General features: G+C 40.3%; 2 protein-coding genes across 3 annotated transcripts; both read left to right on the top strand.

Annotated features, from left to right (window-relative positions):
- The first annotated feature begins 1,215 nt into the window (after positions 1-1,215).
- On the top strand, positions 1,216-5,485 carry slc25a17 (solute carrier family 25 member 17). Its single transcript, XM_053337918.1, has 9 exons — positions 1,216-1,401; positions 1,831-1,891; positions 1,987-2,053; positions 2,426-2,577; positions 2,904-3,020; positions 3,132-3,280; positions 3,838-3,933; positions 4,177-4,262; positions 5,015-5,485. The coding sequence occupies exons 1-9, from the start codon at positions 1,345-1,347 to the stop codon at positions 5,166-5,168; spliced, it is 939 nt and encodes a 312-aa protein (XP_053193893.1). The 5' UTR covers positions 1,216-1,344; the 3' UTR covers positions 5,169-5,485.
- Positions 5,486-6,853: 1,368 nt separating this feature from the next.
- On the top strand, positions 6,854-15,048 carry znf598 (zinc finger protein 598). 2 transcript variants are annotated; one of them, XM_053337917.1, is made up of 12 exons: positions 6,854-7,132; positions 8,179-8,291; positions 9,037-9,166; positions 10,200-10,411; positions 10,532-10,749; positions 10,911-11,004; positions 11,233-11,420; positions 11,588-11,663; positions 11,762-12,645; positions 13,295-13,460; positions 13,597-13,744; positions 13,985-15,048. In XM_053337917.1, the coding sequence occupies exons 1-12, from the start codon at positions 6,959-6,961 to the stop codon at positions 14,363-14,365; spliced, it is 2,784 nt and encodes a 927-aa protein (XP_053193892.1). In that variant the 5' UTR covers positions 6,854-6,958; the 3' UTR covers positions 14,366-15,048. The 2 variants fall into 2 exon arrangements, with proteins under 2 accessions (XP_053193892.1, XP_053193891.1); XM_053337916.1 differs by having other exon boundaries at positions 10,908-11,004.
- Positions 15,049-18,540: the final 3,492 nt, after the last annotated feature.

Below are 18,540 nucleotides of genomic sequence, written 5' to 3'. Positions count from 1 at the left end.
ATGCGCTGTACCTCAGTCCTACAAACACATCACCAAATAGGTCTTTGATTTTTTAAAGTCATTTTGAAGAAGAGCTGCTAAAAAACGCATGTGATGTGGGTACCACACTCACTTGTAACCTTGATGCTGTTCCCTAATACTGTCTATACTGTAGATATCACATGACTGCAAATATTAAAAACTGTTAAGAGGAACCCCGACTATTGAGACTGAGGTTTTACTACATTAGTGTTGTTATCAAATATACAAGTGTAATATGACAACACTTGCTGTGTCTTAATTCTTCATAAAATTGTAGGTTGCCATTGTCGCAATGCATTCTGGGTAATGATGTCAAATGGTCACAGCGGTCTTTGGTCCCAGTCTGTTTCCCTCACAGCAAGATAAACATGCCTTCTGTTCAGGGTTTCCAATTGGAACCAAAGTGCAATGTCAGTGAGGAGAACAACACAGCTCCAAACAGCCTCCAAAATGACCATTCAGTTGATTTAATTCCTCTCTGTTTCAACTTAAACTGATTATAACCTTCATGAAATAAGAATTTACTACAGGACTGCTGTATTAGACTACAATACTTTTAGCAAGGTGGACATGATGCACTTGCAACTACTGGCAACAACCAATTTATGACAGTTAGTATTTTTGTTGTGTATTCAAATAATATAACGGATGTTTACAAGAAGCTATCTGGCAGACACCAGCACACACACACATAGCAGACAGGAACTCTGTCGTCAGTACTGTTTTGGGCAAATAAGCCAACTGTTGGGATTTTTTCACAAGGTTGAAGGTGTTAAAAGTATGTGGTGATGATGATGATGATGATGATAACAGGGTGCAAAAACAGCTGATGGTTCACGATATTTATCAAAATCAACCAAAGCAATATATCAACTCAGCCAGGCAAGTCAAAATAACAGCTTTACTTTGGGAAGAGTTATCAGCAAGTTCAATGAACCATTTTGTGGCCAATATAGTGGTTGCACAAAGTATTTTATGAAATAAATAAAATTAAGGAAGATTAAGGAAGCACAAATCAAATTTGGTTGACACTGAAATTATTTTTCTTATGCAGAACTGATGTACTTAATTTAAAGTTTAAAGAAATGTGATTCAAACGAGCGCCATAAGAGTAGAGTGAGTAGGACTACATTACCCATAATGCCCCCGTGCCCTGTAGATAAACGTCTACAAGTCAGCTACAAGGAAGCAAGGTATTATAATCAGTCAGCAGCAGAAAGAGGCGTAAACAGTTGACTTGTTTTTGATTCATAATTGGTCGTCGGGTTTGTTGTAATCGAGTATTAGGTCCGAAGCATAACATTGATTAGTAATTCTGTCAAAATGAGCTCCGAGGTTTTCTCATATGAGAGTTTGGTTCATGCTGTGTCAGGAGCCGTGGTAAGTTAACTTAATGGTTGCACATTTATTTCTGTATTTATGTTGTAATGGCAGCAATAGTCATCGGCTTATAATTAGTACTTATTCATTTTATAGCTGCCGAACAAGACTCCATTCAAAATGTATTGTTTTATACCCGATATCGCCTCATGCTAAATAAAAAAGTTCAGACCAAGGTCTCGATTTGGCAATATCTAATATTACATATTACCTATTAATCCTGCCGAATTGAGCATTGTTGTATCCTAGTGTAGGTAATACAATGTATTTATTCCTAGTTTGTGTTTCTGTACTATAAACACTCGTTCCACTTTAAATGGCCAACTATTTAAATGGTGTTTGGTGTAAGACTTCTTCCATATGGAGCAAATTGCATTGTATGTTGTTTAGTTGCTTTCCACTGAATGCTGACTGTAGCCTTTTTTTTAGGGAAGTGTGACTGCCATGACAGTATTCTTCCCTCTTGATACTGCCAGACTCAGGCTTCAAGGTCAGCAGTGGTAGAAATGTAGTCTTATTTGCAACAAATATTGTAATCCGTGTAAAGATATCATTTAAAACAATCTGCCTCTTGTTTGTGTGCAGTGGATGAGCAGAGGAAGGCCAAATCAACTCCAGCCATTCTAGCTGAAATTGTGAAGGAGGAAGGACTGTGAGTGAAATTAAGGCCAGATTTAAGCCTATTGATTTTATGTGTTTGCTTTGTCAGTTCATGTACTATACCAGTCAGAAGTGTGGACACACCTTCTTATTCCTGTAAGTGAGAAAGTGTGTCCAAACTTTTTATTGGTACTGTATGTAGAAGCAGAGACTATGTTGCTCTCTCTGTGAACCCAGAGTCATTTGAATATTGCCAACTAAAGCACCAAAGTTGAAGCATTTAAAATCAGAATCAGCTTTATTGGCCAAGTATGTTTACATATACAAGGTATTTGACTCCGGTTTCTAGTGGCTTTCAATGTACTTACACAAAAAATGTTCAGGTTCATATGATGATGTTTTTTTTTGTGTTTGTTTGCTGCAGATTAGCTCCATACAGAGGCTGGTTCCCTGTCATCTGCAGCCTGTGCTGCTCCAACTTTGTCTACTTCTACTGCTTTCACACCTTGAAAGCCAACTGGCTGAAGGGACATAAGTCAGCACCCGCCACTGACTTAATCATAGGCATTGCGGCAGGTGAGATCGTCATTATCCAGATCTGTAAATCTTTGCTTTATTTACTCGGAACAAGTCTCTATCTCTATCGCTCTGTAGAATTTGATCCACTTCCCTTTTTTTGTGACTAAGCAGGGTGGCTACTTTTTTTCCCCTTTCTATTGTATGTAATGCTCCATGTTTAGCCACTCTCACACTCCTTTGTCCACAGTCAAAGTCACACTTTGTGATTCAGCCTGAGCAAATTCATTTGATCACCAGTCTTCTGCACGTCATAATAATGTCAGCCAAGGAGAATAACGTCAGCCGTCATAGTGTGATTTTCAGCTGCCTCCGTGTCTCTCCAGGTGTCATAAATGTACTAGTTACGACTCCTTTGTGGGTGGTCAACACCAGGCTGAAGCTTCAGGGCTCCAAGTTCCGCAATGCAGACATACACCCCACCAACTACTCTGGGATTTTGGGTAAATGGTCATAGTCTCATCATGTTCTTACAGTATGTTATTTTATGTTATTGTAAGTCAGCAGTATTCAGTCATTAAACACAGTATCTGACATTGTGGCATACTACGCAGATGCATTTGCACAGATCATTCGTGATGAGGGTGTGGGAGCACTGTGGAACGGCACCTTCCCGTCCTTGCTGCTGGTCCTGAATCCTGCCATCCAGTTCATGATTTATGAAGGCCTGAAGAGGCAGCTGAGGAGAGGAGTTCCCAGAGAGGTGAGTGAGAATTAGACAGAGGGGAGAGGGATAGGGGCATACATGCAAACATTTGAAGGAAACCTAAGATGTGCTGAAGTATGTTAGAGGAAGGAATGATGGTTGTTAAAATACAGATGCAGGGAGAAGGAGGGAAAGACTGAAAAAGGAAAGGAAAAAATTAAATATCATATATGTATTACACTAAAACATAATGCAGTAATGTTATAGTGAAACAAAACTGCTACATCATGGTTATAATATAAATGAAAACGCTAACATATGTGCTTGCAGTGGAAGTGTAAGGGAGAGGTGTTACTTCAGGTCATCCTATTATCTGGATGAGTAGACACTCAAAATGGGACGTGGTAATTCTGTTCACATGATTCATGTGAGGCTGAAGCGGAGGTCAGGGGGAATGTAGAAACAGACATAACCAGACAGATTAGAGTGAGTTTGTGTCTGAACATTTTCACACCATTTTGACATTTTGGCTGTCTACTGCTGTGATGGTTGTTACTAGCAATCTGATGGTTAAAAGATGAGAGCATTTGATGTTTCTTTCTTCTTCTCCCAAGCTTTCATCTCTGGAGGTCTTCATGATCGGTGCAGTTGCCAAAGCTGTCGCCACCACCATCACATACCCTCTGCAGACCATACAGTCCATTCTTAGGGTGGGTTTTGTGTGTATGTCAATGTAACAGACATGTGTTTTGTTCAAATTCAGACTTTGTAAATGTATAGTTACAGTGAGACCCCAACACAGACCCAATTCAGTAACACTGAAATGAAGTGGTTGCACATGTATTACACCAATTTCAACAGGAATTTGTCATTCTTCTACCAAAATGTATGAAAAAGAGCTTAATTTGACATATTTAATTCTTTTTTTCTTTTTTTTAAATTTATTACCACAGTTTGGTCAGTTCAAAGATTCAACAGAAAGGTCAAAACTGCTGTCCAGTCTGAGGACAATCAAGTGTCTGCTGGTCAATAGAATGAGGTGGGTGCAGAATACACTCTCACTCTCTCTCTCACTCTCACTCTCACTCTCACTCTCACACACATACACATACACAGATTATGTATTTAGATTTTTCAAATATTTTTAACTAAGTTCCTTTATTTAGATGTAATGTATAATGCAATGTTGAAGTGATCATGTGAACGCTTGTTGCAGTTTGAGTTGCAATTAACTAAAGAATGTGAAAAAGCATAGCAAATTCAGTTATACTGTGTTCAGACTGGCTGCCATAATCTGGTTTTGGCATATCCACATTAAAATCAGACTTGCTTTAAGGCAATCTGATGACTGAACTGCAGTTTAAATCATTAAATCGTTCATTTTTAAACAGAGATATTGCTATGAAAAAGTAGAGAGGACAACTACATTATTGAACTGGCCAGCAGTTTGCCTATACAGTCTTAATATAAAAAACTGTACTGCTGGTTAGCACATGTAAATTCTGTATGCTTATCTAGTTACAACAGAAACCACTGAAAAAAACATTAGTTAACAATGCATGGACATACAAATCTAGCCTGCTTACCTGCCAGTAAGTGGACAAACTTAAAAAACTAATTGGAAGAAGAAAAATCAGATTTTCCTGCAGTCTGAAGATTGTCTTTGTATATAATAATGGTGCAGGTCTTTTAGTTTGTTGTGTGTGCATAAAGACAATACATGATTTACAATCTGCATGATTGCAATAATAATATTGATGCTTATGTTCTAACCCTGGTTTTCTGCTGCAGGAAGTATGGTTTGTTGGGTCTGTTTAAAGGCCTTGAGGCCAAGCTGCTGCAGACAGTGCTGACTGCTGCCCTCATGTTCCTTCTCTATGAGAAGATTGCCAGCTGTACCTTCAGAGTCATGGGACTGACCAACAACCACTACAACAAACGCTAGCTAGCAAGAGATTTCACAACCATGGACACTTCCTGCTTTGTTTTTATCTTTACTTTATCATCTTGTGTTGTTATGGTTTGTATTCATTGTGTTCTTTTATGCTTATGGTCGGACCCCAGGAAGAATAGCTTCAGCAAGGCTGCAGCTAATGGGGATCCTACACTACACTGAACTTCCTGGAAACTACTTTCACAAAACTGTAAATATTTAATGGTGACCTCATCCTGCAAAAAACCTCAACTAATAAAACATCTCTGTCTGTGACTGATAAATCCCATTGGTTAAGAATGGTCAAGAATGAGCCCACATATCTTGATCCAACATCTTGTTTTAACAAAAAAACTTCAAGAGAAACAATAAACAATCAAGAAATCGCTGTTTGTACATCCCTCTGATACTTGTAAGCTTTTGATCAGATAAAAAGTTGCTTGAAAGAGATTTATCATGTATAGAAGACTTATAACCATTCAAAAAGGAATCCATTACACCATGGAAAGAAAGCCTTGTTAAAGTACAGCTGTATACTGCTTTTAAAGGCTAAATACAAGACAATACAAACTTGGGAATCTGTCATGAGGTGAGTTTGGGCCAATGGCAAGCAGAACTCTTAAACCTTAATATCTTTGTGAAAGGAAACCGTGAAAGAATAAGAATCTAAGTTGGTAAGCCTAAAGTTTAGTGTGTCCCATTGGCAGTGCTGTACATCACAGTGTTCATTAAAGAAGTAAAACATACTCAATGTTACTTTTCATGGCAATCTGCCAATCAGGTTAAGGGCAGCACACCTCTGAGTTTCTGTTCCAATGAAATGAAATATGTAGATATTCTCTGTTACATATAAATGAACTCATCACCTGGTTTCAAATCAAGGCAGTATAGTATAAAATGTTTACTGTAGCAATATACAATTTCACTCTGGCATATGCATCCTGACTGGTTCATTGTCCTACTTGGACATTTGTTGTGTAAAACTGAAACTGCACACGTGCATATGAATTACTACGACGGCGTATTAGGGCCACATATGAAAAAAAAAAATAATGACCTGGAGGAGGGGTGTAATATTTCAAGAAAAAAAAACTCACAAATTTGCGAGAAAAAAACTCGGAAAAATAGGTGTTTTATTCTTCCAATCACCTCATCCTACAACACTGGAGATAAGTCGCTTGTGCATTGATCTAATTGTACTTTTCCTTTTTTCCGAGTTTTTTTCTGGCAAATTTGTGAGATTTTTCAAAAAAATGTATTATCCTCCTCCTTTTTACATATATGGCCCTAATACGCCGTCCTAAATTACACAACTGCAAAAGGAATGTGAGTATTTTTTCAGGTGGTAGCAATCTACAACCTCACCACTAGATGTCACAAAATCTTCCACACTGCACCTTTCAATTAAAGTATACATCCAATGTTGTCCTCTCCTAATGTTAACACATTTGCAACCCAAAAAATCTTTATTTCTGTTTATTTTATTCGTCACATACTTTCTTGGACTTAAAAGCACATGTTAATATTTCTCAAAGTGCTTCTTATCAGCAGGACAGACCGGTCCCATACACACGTGGACCTGTCATGACCGACTGCGCTGATAGATACATAAGTGATAGGGCTAAGCAGCTCCACAGTGGGGCGGTGTCAGCCCCATCCACATACTATACAGATCAGAGGTACAGCAGGTACTCGACGCGGCAGTAGCTCAGACTTTCACAATTACGTAAGCACTTCAGTGGCAGCAGAGCCTCTATCTCATAACAAACAGCACCAAGGTTGGTTTGTGCCTTTTCCCCACAATGGATTCAACTACTACAAAGGAAACAGAGAAGCACTGCGTTCTGTGCTGCCAAGAAGTCGACATCTTCGCCTTAGGAAAATGTGATCATCCAGTGTGTTACCGCTGCTCCACCAAAATGAGGGTGCTGTGCGAGCAGAAGTACTGCGCCGTCTGCCGGGAGGAGCTCGACAAGGTGCGGGGTCCGCTGCTACTGTGCCTCCGGGATGACGCCCGGTGGTGCTAGCTAGGCCGCAATGTTCGGGTAGTTTTATTTTTGGGAAAGTCAGCAAGAGTATGTTTTATACATTCATAACGAGACTCGTAATAAGTGAAACTAATGCTGGTAAACAGAGCATACCAACAAACGGTGTCTATTGACAGCCCAGACTACTTTTTCTAGGTGTCGTTAGCTTAAGTTAGCAAAAGCTACCCACTAGTGTGGTTAAGCTAGTTAGCACGAGTCAGGTAATTAACTAGCTAACACATGGGCTTTCCTGACTTAACATTTGACAGTTTGTTGGCCCAACCGGGATTGGTAGTCCTATCATGTTTAAATCATTAATGTGGCAATTGAGTAATCATTCAGTGATGTGTCAGTAACTGTTACATTTGTCAGCTGTCACTTCTTACATAGCACGTTAAATGTGCTGGGTAGCAATTGCTAGTTGTTACTCGGCTGCTGTGTGTATTTAGCGTTAAACCCTTTAAAGGTAGTCGGCGTGTCTGTCTGGCAGTCCTCCTGTCCTTGTGGAAATCGTTCTTCTCAGATACAGGTAGCTAAATGGACTTTAGCCAACTTGTCAACCCAGCTTGACAGTGTCATACTAGTAAAGGCCTTTTATTAGTATGACACACCCTTCAAAAGTAACGCTAGTTGTCATCAGCTGGTGACAACTAGCTGTTTGATAGCTGTTGTGAAATTTTATTGGTAACTACTGTTATAGCTGGATTTGAATGGCTTAATGTTGGGTACAACCTTCCCTCAATGTTTAGGTTTCATAATGTGAATGCTTTCACATGTTACATAATATCTTTAGACAGAGAGGTGGCACAGTATGAGCTTTTTCTGTTGATATTAATGTTTTATTTTACTAATTTCTTGATTAGCACAGTATTTCACCCACTTGTCTGCTGCCTCAGATTGTAAATCTTGTTAAATAGTGTTCTACAAGTTTTACTGTACATTAACCTTATCTAAAGCATATGGGTGACATAAGGTGTCTGTCATGTTTTTCTCAGGTGGTGTTCGTGAAGAAACCGAAGGCCTTTTTGTCTCTGCCCTACCAGCAGTTCCCCTGTGAGAAGAAGCATGACATCTATTTTGGTGATGAACAGATCTATGCCCAGTACAGGTACTGCTCTGTTCCTGACTTTATGATTGTGTTGCCTTCAGGGATTTTAACTCTACAGACTCAACCACCACTATTCAAATGCTGGTTTGTTTTCCATTATCAGGGAAATGATTAAGAGAACGCTGGTTAGCATGGCAAGATTGTTGCTGAATAAACCTGATGTCTTGGCACTTGCACACTTGTCAAGTGTCTAACAAGGTGTTTATATGACCATAGTAAAGAAATTATTGTTGTGACAGCAGATCAGAGGGAGGTTTGATCATAATTTCTATAGGTCTTCGTATAGAAAATAATTAACTAAGACTAAGATTAAATTACAACTTACTATCACACAGTCATACTCTGGTTTAAAATAACCCCTTGTTATCTCAGTTCACAGTAGCTTGATGAAGTAATCAGTGTGAAGAATGTGTATGTGGGTGTTAACAACGGTGTGTACATTCAATGTGTGAATGTTTTTCTTTCTGTTAATACACAACAGAAAAGTACAGAGGCAGTGATTTGTCTGCATCAACCATTGTAGAAATCACCCTATAACCTGTAGGCTTATCTGACTAAATACTTTTTATATTATTGAGAGGCTATGCATGACAATTAAGATAATTTGATATATTCTGAATAACATTTGTTATTCTGCCAGGACTTAATTGACATTGTAGTTTCTGATTGTGCGTTTGCTTTAACTCAACTTTGCCTAAACCCTCACTTAATATGTGTGTGTGTGTGTGTGTGTGTGTTGTATCAGGCATCTCCTTCTGCCAGAGTGCCTCCGCTGTTCAGAACCTAAGGTCTTCTCCAAGTTTGAGGAGCTGGAGTACCACATGAGGAAGCAGCACGAGCTCTTCTGTTGCAAACTCTGCACAAAGCATCTTAAGGTATTCTCATCCCCCTTCCAGATGATCAGGAGCTTATTGGTCACTGATCAGGGACATCATTTCAATTAACGAATTGTGTCATACCACGGAGATAGAGGCCTTGTGGCAACTTCAGTTCAGCAAATAAAGAGCTCTTGTGACATCTAATGGATGGGACATCAGCTAATTTTTAAGAATAAACAAACTTGAATGTTTTGAACATGAAATATTCAATATATTGTATTATATATAAAATATTTTTATTTACATATTAGTCTTTGCACCACATGAGGGCTCCAAAGCATTATCCCTGACAGTGATACAAGATCATAAACTGCAACACTAGTTGATAACAGAATATCTTGCACAGTACAGTGTCACCTTCAGTTATATTTAAAGAAAAAATAAGCACATTGCTGATCTGTTATTTTACAAATGTTGATACTACTTACTGACTGAAGGAGAAACCATAGCATTGTAAAGCTTACCACTGATAACAGAAGGTGTTTGGACTCTGATTAACAACCTGAGGAAAGAAAAAGTCATGGTAAACCATTCTGAAGCAGGTGTGAGGGCAAATTTAACTTTAGGTTTCTTTAAAGTTTGGTTGTGGCTTTGGCTTTATTTTTAGTTAGTTTAGAAATCAGAGCAGCATGCAGTATGGAAAAGAATTGTTAGTTTTACATTGATATTTCATAGCCAGTTGTTTTGCAGCTATTTATAAACCCCTTAGAAATTTGATCTACATTATGCATTTATTGATGGACACATCTATTTTTGCACCATTGACCTGCACCCCTTCTAAGTACTCCACACACTGGATTACTTCTTGTAAATCCATTTTTATTTCCAAATATTCTAAATGTTGTTTGTGTACTCTTCAGCACTCTGAAGTAAGCCACAGTGAACTTAAAATGCCCAAGCACAATTGTCGATACTAAATAATAAATACCATATCAGCTTAGGTGCTTTTTTTCATTTTCACAGTGGAAATATTACAGAAAATCACAGTGCTGTCAGATTGTTTAAATTTAAATTTCACCGCTCCCACTAGATCTTCTCCCACGAGCGGAAGTGGTACACTCGTAAAGAACTGGCACGTCACAGAGCACACGGAGACCCAGATGACACCAGTCACAGAGGACACCCGCTCTGCAAGTTCTGCGACGACCGTTACCTTGACAACGACGAGCTGCTTAAACACTTGCGAAGGGACCACTACTTCTGCCATTTCTGCGACGCTGACGGTTCCCAGGAGTACTACAGGTGTGATAATCAACACACACAAAAAAACACATGAGGCCATTTACGTTCCCCCTCCATTTATTTGATCATTTTTGTAATTAATCCAAATTTTGTGTTGTTTTCCCACCCTGCTGTCGACAGTGATTACCAGTACCTGAGCGAGCACTTCAGAGAAAGCCACTACCTGTGCGAGGAAGGCCGCTGTGCCACCGAGCAGTTCACCCATGCATTCCGCACTGAGATCGACTACAAAGCTCACAAGGCCGGGGCACACAGCAAGAACCGGGCCGAGGCTCGACAGAACCGCCACATCGACCTACAGTTCAACTACGCCCTGAGACAACAGAGAAGAAATGAAGGTTGGTGCGACCGCTATTGTTCTGTGCTTGACTGAACTCATCTTTATATTTACAGGGCCAACAATATAAGGTTTTTGCAAATATTGTCTTTCCACTAACTGATACCATATGTAGGTTGGAGGCACAGAATATGAAGAAAATGTGTGTGTGTGTTTCAGGAGGTATCGTAACAGGAGAGGACTATGATGAGATGCGTCAGAATCGAGGAGGAAGAGGAAGGCCTCACGGGGGACAGAAGAGCTGGAGATACTCCCGGTGAGTCTAAATTAGCTATGCTGTGTTGACTGAATAGAAAAACATGTGCTACATGCTATAATGAGCCTGATAACTGTTACTGTGTTTGTATATGACATACGTTTCTGTACAGTTTCAGACACCTGTGTTTTTTTTTTTTTTATCACTGTCAAATATCAGTCTTTCCTGAGTCATGTGTCGGCTTCTTCTTGCTTTTGAGTTTGTTTGTGTTTGTGCTTGGCCACGCAGAGAGGAAGAGGACAGGGAGATGGCAGCTGCTATGAGGGCATCCATGGCAATGCGTCGGCAGGAGGAGAGAGGTGCAGCGCAGGAAAGGAGTGCTCCCAAACACCATAGAGAGGAGAGGATAGAGAGATCAGAACCAGAAGAGCCCAGACACAGGACCGGACACATCAAACCAACAAACAAACCTCCAGGTGAAAAACAGCGTGAAAAATAGTAGTTTATGTGTCAGCCATGTAATTTGTTATTGTACATTTTACATGCTTGATCTTAGTCATGAGATGTCTGTAATTTAGCTGTAAGGATTGATTCAAGTGTTGCAGGAGTTGTTCTGATGGATTTATTTCCACCTCTCTCACAGTGAGAACTATGAAGAGTAATAATCCAGGAGATGAAGATGACTTCCCAGCTTTAGGAGCCACAGCTGCCCCACCCATGTAATGCTTAACACACAGTACAAACTGAAATCTCTATTATACAGTCTGGTGAGTTGCGGTGTGATGAATTATGTTTTTTGGTATGTGTGTTCCTCCAGTGTTAAGCCAGCTCCTCCGACGGTTACAACAAACCACGCAGCACTGAAGGAAGACGACTTCCCCAGCCTCTCAGTTGTTGCTGTTCCATCCCCCATGACCCCAGCATACTCTGCCCAACCTAAGAAGTCTTCCTCTTTCCAAGAAGAAGATTTCCCCGCTCTCGTATCCAAAATCCGGCCCATCAAAAGTGCAACAGGCACCAAATCTGCATGGTCCAACCACACTGCCACGGCTAAACCCGCCAGTCATCCCCCACCTTCCTCCAGACCTGCCCCTCCACTCTCATCTGCATCCTCTGGCCCCCAGCTCCTCTCCTCCACAACCTCCTCATCTTCACGGAGAAAAAAGAAAGTAGGGGATAATGGGAAACCCATGTCAGCCCGGTCCCCTGCATCTTCAGACGATGAGAGCAGAGGAATGACACAGCAGGAGTTCCGCACTGTGCCGACCATGTTGGATATCTCCTCTCTGCTCACCGTTAAAGGAGGCAACAGCAAACCCTCACCTGTGACCCCCCCGCCTCCAAACCCGACCGCCAACACTGATCCCCCTACCTCAAAAGCCAGCAAGAAGAAAAAACAGCAGAAGAACACAGCTGCAGCCTCCACGTCTGTGTCCTCAATGTCAGGGATGACGACTACTGTAAACACGATCTCAGGGGAGACCGCAGCACAAAAGGAGAACGTTCCTGAGAAGACAAGGAGCAAACCGCCTTCCGCCGCTGTGACGGCACCACTGACGAGCGGATTGGTTAACGGCTTTGCTGAGAAAACACCACCTGTTAGCAAGGAGCCAACCGTGGTACCCCCTCATCCCAACAAAAACCCCCCCTTTGAACAGGAGGAAGAATTTCCTGCGCTCATGACCAAGAAACCACCCCCAGGTACAGCACAGCATGCTAATATCTACACAATTCATTTATGATTATATGACATTTTCCTTTTTCCTCTTTATCAGATATACTGAATACTAACATCAATGTTTTTACAACAATAGTATGCTTTTCATCTTCTTATTTTAATTTTTAAGCGCTTCATTACAAAAGACAAGGTAATATATTCCAAGCAAAAAAGCATTTTGACTTGTTCTGAATCAATTTTTTCATACTAAGAATTTTCTCTTAGGTACAAATGAAATTTATAAATGGTCCAAACCTGTCATGATCAGTTTGTGTCTGCTGATTCTTGTTAGTAGGACTTGAATTATTTTTTGGAAACATTTATGTGAATAAAACTCGCCCACAAACAGAGTGGAACAGACCAATTTATTTATTTGATTATGCTAATGATCAAATCTCATTAACAGAGGCTAATTCCACATTAAGGCTGAAACTATATGTGACATGTCCAGGCAGTTAAGAGAGTCTGAATCCAGCATGTAACACTCATAACAGTAAACCTTACAAAAAAAAGTCGGAGTTTTAGGATGATAATTTGAAAGTGTTCTTGCATGTTCTTACTGTAAAAATGGTGATTTCAGTGCTGGGAGGTCAGTTGTTTGAATAGTATCTCATTATTTTTTTTATCTCTCAGGCTTCAAGACCTCCTTCCCAATGAAGGCCTCAACTCCTGCTCCATCCACCACTTTGCCCGCACCTCCACCTGGCCTGGGAGTCTCAGCCACTAAGCCTCCCCCAGGCTTCACCGGGATCCCCCTCAACAGCAATGTGGTGGAGCCTACTCCTGCTGCAGTCAACCCGTACGCTACATTCTCTTTTTATACTCTTTTCTGTGTTTGACAAAGATTTTGGGTGCAGTCTTGATCCTGTTGGTCTTGTCAGGTACTAAGTGTATGTATGTATGTATGTTACATGGTTTGCATTTTCTTCCCCCAGTCCCCCCAAGGCATCAGGCAGTGGTTACCTGGTGCCAGACGACTTCCATAAGAGGAATCTGGAGCTGATCCAGTCCATTAGAACGTACCTCCATAATGATGAGTCGAAGTTCAATCAGTTTAAAAACTACTCTGCACAGTTCAGACAGGTACTCACCACACAAAAGACAAAAATATGATCCTAAAAAAAATGTCATGTGATGTTGCATCCACATCCAATAATCGCATTTTAGTGCTGGAAGTTTGCACTTTTTAAATTGTATTTTATTGAAATTGACAAAACCTGATTGAACAACTCTGGACTAAATGGTTAAATATATAGTTTTTCAAACTCTCACTGCTTACTTACTTTGCTCATCTATTTCCTGATCCTGTGTTTTTGTTCCCAGGGTGTGATATCAGCACCCCAGTACCACCGCAGCTGTAAGGACCTGCTCGGAGATGACTTCAACCGCATCTTCAACGAGTTGCTGGTGCTCTTGCCTGACACTGGCAAGCAGCAGGAGCTCCTGACTGCCCATGGAGACTCCAAGGCGCTGGAAAAACAGTCAGGGGTTGGAGGAGGGAAGAAAAACAAGAACAAGAAGAATGCGTGGCAGACGCCCACCACGGTGGCAAATGCTAACGCAGCAGCTGAGCTGGACTGCCAGGTGTGCCCCACTTGCAGACAGGTACTTGCCCCAAAAGACTTCAACTCCCACAAGACCCTGCACATCAGGGAGAGCGAGGAGTTCCCCTCCTTGCAGTCGATTAGCCGTATTATCAGCTAGCCTCTCACTCTGCCTCTGCCATTACTATTGGTGCTGGTGGGGCAAATTTGCAATCGCCCCCCGCAGCCCTGTTGTAGCCCTGCAGCAGCCGGTGACCACATCCCAGAGGAGGATGGGGCTTACATCTCATATTGAAGGTGAATTGAAGACAGTTTCCAGTGTTTTTACTTTCTGATGATGATTGTATTGATAGGTTCGTGTGAATGGTTTTGCAGTTAATACACACAGGGTCGCCCCATCTCAACTCTTATTTGAACTTGGACGTCTCCAGCTGGAACTGGCACCGGCAGCATCTAACCAGAGCTATCGATTTTATTTAAAGAGGAGGAGAGACAAGCTAAGGCTATACTTGAAGAGTGCATCGCTCCCTGATACAAAACTGATACTGATTTACATTTTTTATTTTGCTTTGTGCTTTCACTTTAACAGATGATAGAATTTTCTGTTAACATCAGTTGATAAGCATGTATGAGCCTCCAGTGAGGCCACTCAGCGAAATAACAAAATAAACACAAACCTGTTCAACTATTTAGCACCATATTTATTTAAGTCTAGCTGTCCGTTACTTTACACAGAGGAAGGGCTGATAAGTGTTGGTGTGTGTGGAGTGTTCCTGTCAGAGGGTGAGTGACGGGAAGTAATATGCTTCAGGAATCAGGACAAATTTTGTTTCATAGTTTTAATGTTTTATACAAGTATACAATTTTTAAAAATTCTACTTAAAATCACTCACCATTAGATTTCATGCAATGAACGATTGAAGCTTTATGATCCTTCAAATGGAAACTAAAAGGAACTAAACAGTTAAATATGTGTCCTTTACTTGTTGCACAGTTATGTTCAAATATCATATCTAATGTTCAAGGATCAAAGGTGAAATGAGATGACCCGCTGAGGTCACCAGTAACTCTGTTTTTATTTACGTCTGCAGGTTTTGATAATGTATATATTTTCTATCACTTTCATAACTCTTGCAACACAAGGTGTTGTCATTCTGACCCCTACACACACTGTCCTCTCTGCCTCTTAGCAACACTGGGCAGGTTTACTTTGTTACATCCATGTACTAAGTACACAGTCTGTTCATCTTCTCTCTCAGGACCCTTAGCTTGCACTGCAGCTCACCTGGGTGTGCATCTGTCCTGTGTGTCTTTATGTGTGTGCCTGAATGAATGTGAGTATTGAGAGTTGGTCTACACATCATACTGCAGCTTTCTCTATTTTCTGTCTGGCTACAATAAAGCTGTTTCAGTCTCAGTTCAGTTTAAGCATTGTAAGTTTTTCTATCTTTGCTGTTTTGAGGCATGTTGAGTGGTAATGGAGTAACTGTTTAATTTCTGCATGTCTCCACTGTACCAGTACCCAAAATGTTTATAAAAGATTGGAGACATACATTTGAATTCAAACCTTTTTATAGTTTTACTGAATTGTCATTGTTCTGTTTTTCTGATAATGTAAACCAAAAATAGTGAATGGAATTCCAAGTAACAAAATATCACCCAACTTAAGGTAGTAATTTTAATTTTTATAGTGACTCCATTTTTTTTAGCAAATACCTGAAGCCGAGATGTTGATGAATTTCTTAGGTACATTTAAAAAAAACAATACAAAAAGTCTTGACACATATAACTCAGGGACAGAAACAGGCAGTCCAAAAACATGTTGTCTTTTTTATTGGCGTGACGGTCAGACTGCAGTCCAGAGACATTCAGGTAATAGACAGTGACACACATCTCTGTACACAGCGTTTTTACACTGAAGAGCTCGAACACCTTCAGAACAGGAAGAAACAAATCAGAAGAAAACATGTTAAAGGGGGTAGCACTCTACAAAATCAGTGTTTATTTACTTGTTTGTTTGTCGATTGGGGTTCAATTTTAATCATCAATATTATGGGGGGAGGGGGGGGCAAATGTAACATCCATGCAATGTATTACACTGGAAAGCCCACAACTCATGGCACCAGCATTACTACATATCGCCTTTTTATTATCTCAGTTTAACAAAACCACAACATGATCACATAAAACTTAGATTTTTGTGCCGACGGCCCCTTTAAAAGTGGTTAAACAAAGTGTTTCCAACAAAGAGCGCATTCTAGTTAATAAATAATCAGTATTTTTTTTTTTTTATTTCAGTAGTACAGGACAAACAAGACCCCGGACAGCATCACACACAGGTTCCATTTACTTCAATAACGTAGGCCTACTGAATTTTACAATCAACCAATACCACGGTAGTGTACATGGGCCAGAGCACGAAACACAGAGAATGCTTGTATTATTATTTTTATCTACCACACTGACTGAAGAAGAGACTGAAGCACTGAGAACAATAATACAACCTGACCTGACAGTACCCCGAACTACCCAACAGGACCCCCAATGAACCTAATGACGCCATCAATACCTCAGTTGCAGCCCACCACAGTTAAAGGGCTATACTGGTGGTTTTGTTTACTTTCCATTATTACCAACCATTTTCCAAAACATGCTGTAAGATATTAAATAGATTTCCCTTCTCCCAGTATGAAAATAAACTATTATTGTGAAATGGTAATACCTTTTGTTAGCAGGGACTAGGTTATGTTTTAAGTCAGACAACATAAAAAAAAGGCATAAAAAGCACAAGGTCAGTTTGAACATTTCATATCCAATGTCTTTGCAAGTTGATACTATTAACTAAAACCAATGGCTGTTTAAATCAGAGGTCAGAAAATAGTCAGTAATATTTACTACACCCAACTCATAGGGTGTCAGCTAAAACATAAAGAACCTCCAGTATGTTCCTTTAACTGCACCAAACAGTACTCCACCATACCTCCAAGTACCTGAAAGTATTTGGAAATCAACCAACCTAAAATCTCACTCTCTCACAGTCCTGTACCCAACAGTGTTGCACCCTTTACCAAACCAAAACCCTGAATGGAAACGCCACTGGTTGTCCCTAAATTACAGACCACCTGGAAATCATTTTAACCCTCAAATGAAAGGAAGGTATGGGGCAGAATTTGTAGAAAAGGCTTCATTTCCATTTGCCTCGAGAGTTTATGCCTTTACAACTATCTGACTCTTATACATCTTTACTTTTGCTACTGGTGAGCTAATAACCTCACCAATAGCAAGAAATGACTTCAGCACTGTCGCCTGTTTTGTGTGAATGGGGTGTCTTTGCTTTCTTTTTAGACAGTTCTGGATTGTGGAGTCAGATTTCTTCATTAAGGGTTAAGTTAGCTTCCTGGCTGCAGACATATCTGATTTACAGTCAGCATTACGGGACAGTTTCACCCTGGAGCTTTCCATGATGTACACACTGATGTACATTTGTGGCTGGTCGTCAGCCAACACAGGATCACGAGGGTGAGATAATATCACTGAGGAAACAAAGAGCTGCTTGGGCGTATGAGCGCTTTTGTGACAATAAACTGTGATTAATATAACACAAGAGGGACTTCTGTCAACAGCATCGACGGCGGGCGAATCTCACTTTCCAAAAACATCTCGGAGTCAACTAAAGAATGACATAGTATTCAATATATATAATGAGTTCTGTACAATAATTTCATGCATTTTTTATCATGATTACTTTTCAAACTCTGAGAGCCCCAGTTGCAGCAGTACCAAGCTCTGGTCAGCTGAGGGCGCTGTCAACATGGGATCAGATAGAAAAGCAGGCAAGGCATTCTACAGGTCAATTATATCACTCTAACATGAAGTTTTATATTTGGCTCTTTTCATCAAAAACAAAATTAATTTAATACTTTGTAATTTAGATATTTGATAATATATTTAGCAGAAAGCCTATTTTTATTTGAAGGAGGGCGGGGGGGGGGGTAGGAAATTAATAAATGATGGTAACAGACTTGCGATTTCCTCCTCTACACTAGAACTCTGACAAACATGTTCAAGAAAATAACTTTTATGCACCACAAAATTGAATTAACTACACACACACTTTTTTTTTGTCTCCACACACAAACAAGCAGACTTACATGTCTGTCATGCATGCTTATATGCGTGCGCATGTACACTCATTGCACGTTGAATTGTGCGCACACTCACGCGCTCACATACACACACACACACACATACCAAAATGACATATTCACTGATGGCGAGTGTACATAACCCACGACACAGAGACACAGCTACACACTGACATGGTTGGCATGGTTA

This window comes from Scomber japonicus, chromosome 18 (assembly GCF_027409825.1).
Source record: "Scomber japonicus isolate fScoJap1 chromosome 18, fScoJap1.pri, whole genome shotgun sequence".
NCBI classification, from domain to species: domain Eukaryota; kingdom Metazoa; phylum Chordata; class Actinopteri; order Scombriformes; family Scombridae; genus Scomber; species Scomber japonicus.
Note: the sequence above shows the minus strand (reverse complement) of the source record. Positions and strands in the feature narration are given on the sequence as shown.

What these genes read in the sequence shown, in the direction of transcription:
- znf598 (XM_053337916.1), top strand. Translation starts at nt 6,959, where the DNA reads ATGGATTCAACTACTACAAAGGAAACAGAGAAGCACTGCGTTCTGTGC. An exon ending in ACAACAGAGAAGAAATGAAG is followed by an intron (nt 10,750 to 10,907) that starts GTTGGTGCGACC and finishes TGTGTGTTTCAG; the next exon opens with GAGGTATCGTAACAGGAGAG. An exon ending in ACTCCTGCTGCAGTCAACCC is followed by an intron (nt 13,461 to 13,596) that starts GTACGCTACATT and finishes TTCTTCCCCCAG; the next exon opens with TCCCCCCAAGGCATCAGGCA.
- slc25a17 (XM_053337918.1), top strand. Translation starts at nt 1,345, where the DNA reads ATGAGCTCCGAGGTTTTCTCATATGAGAGTTTGGTTCATGCTGTGTCA. An exon ending in TGCCAGACTCAGGCTTCAAG is followed by an intron (nt 1,892 to 1,986) that starts GTCAGCAGTGGT and finishes GTTTGTGTGCAG; the next exon opens with TGGATGAGCAGAGGAAGGCC. An exon ending in CAACTACTCTGGGATTTTGG is followed by an intron (nt 3,021 to 3,131) that starts GTAAATGGTCAT and finishes CATACTACGCAG; the next exon opens with ATGCATTTGCACAGATCATT.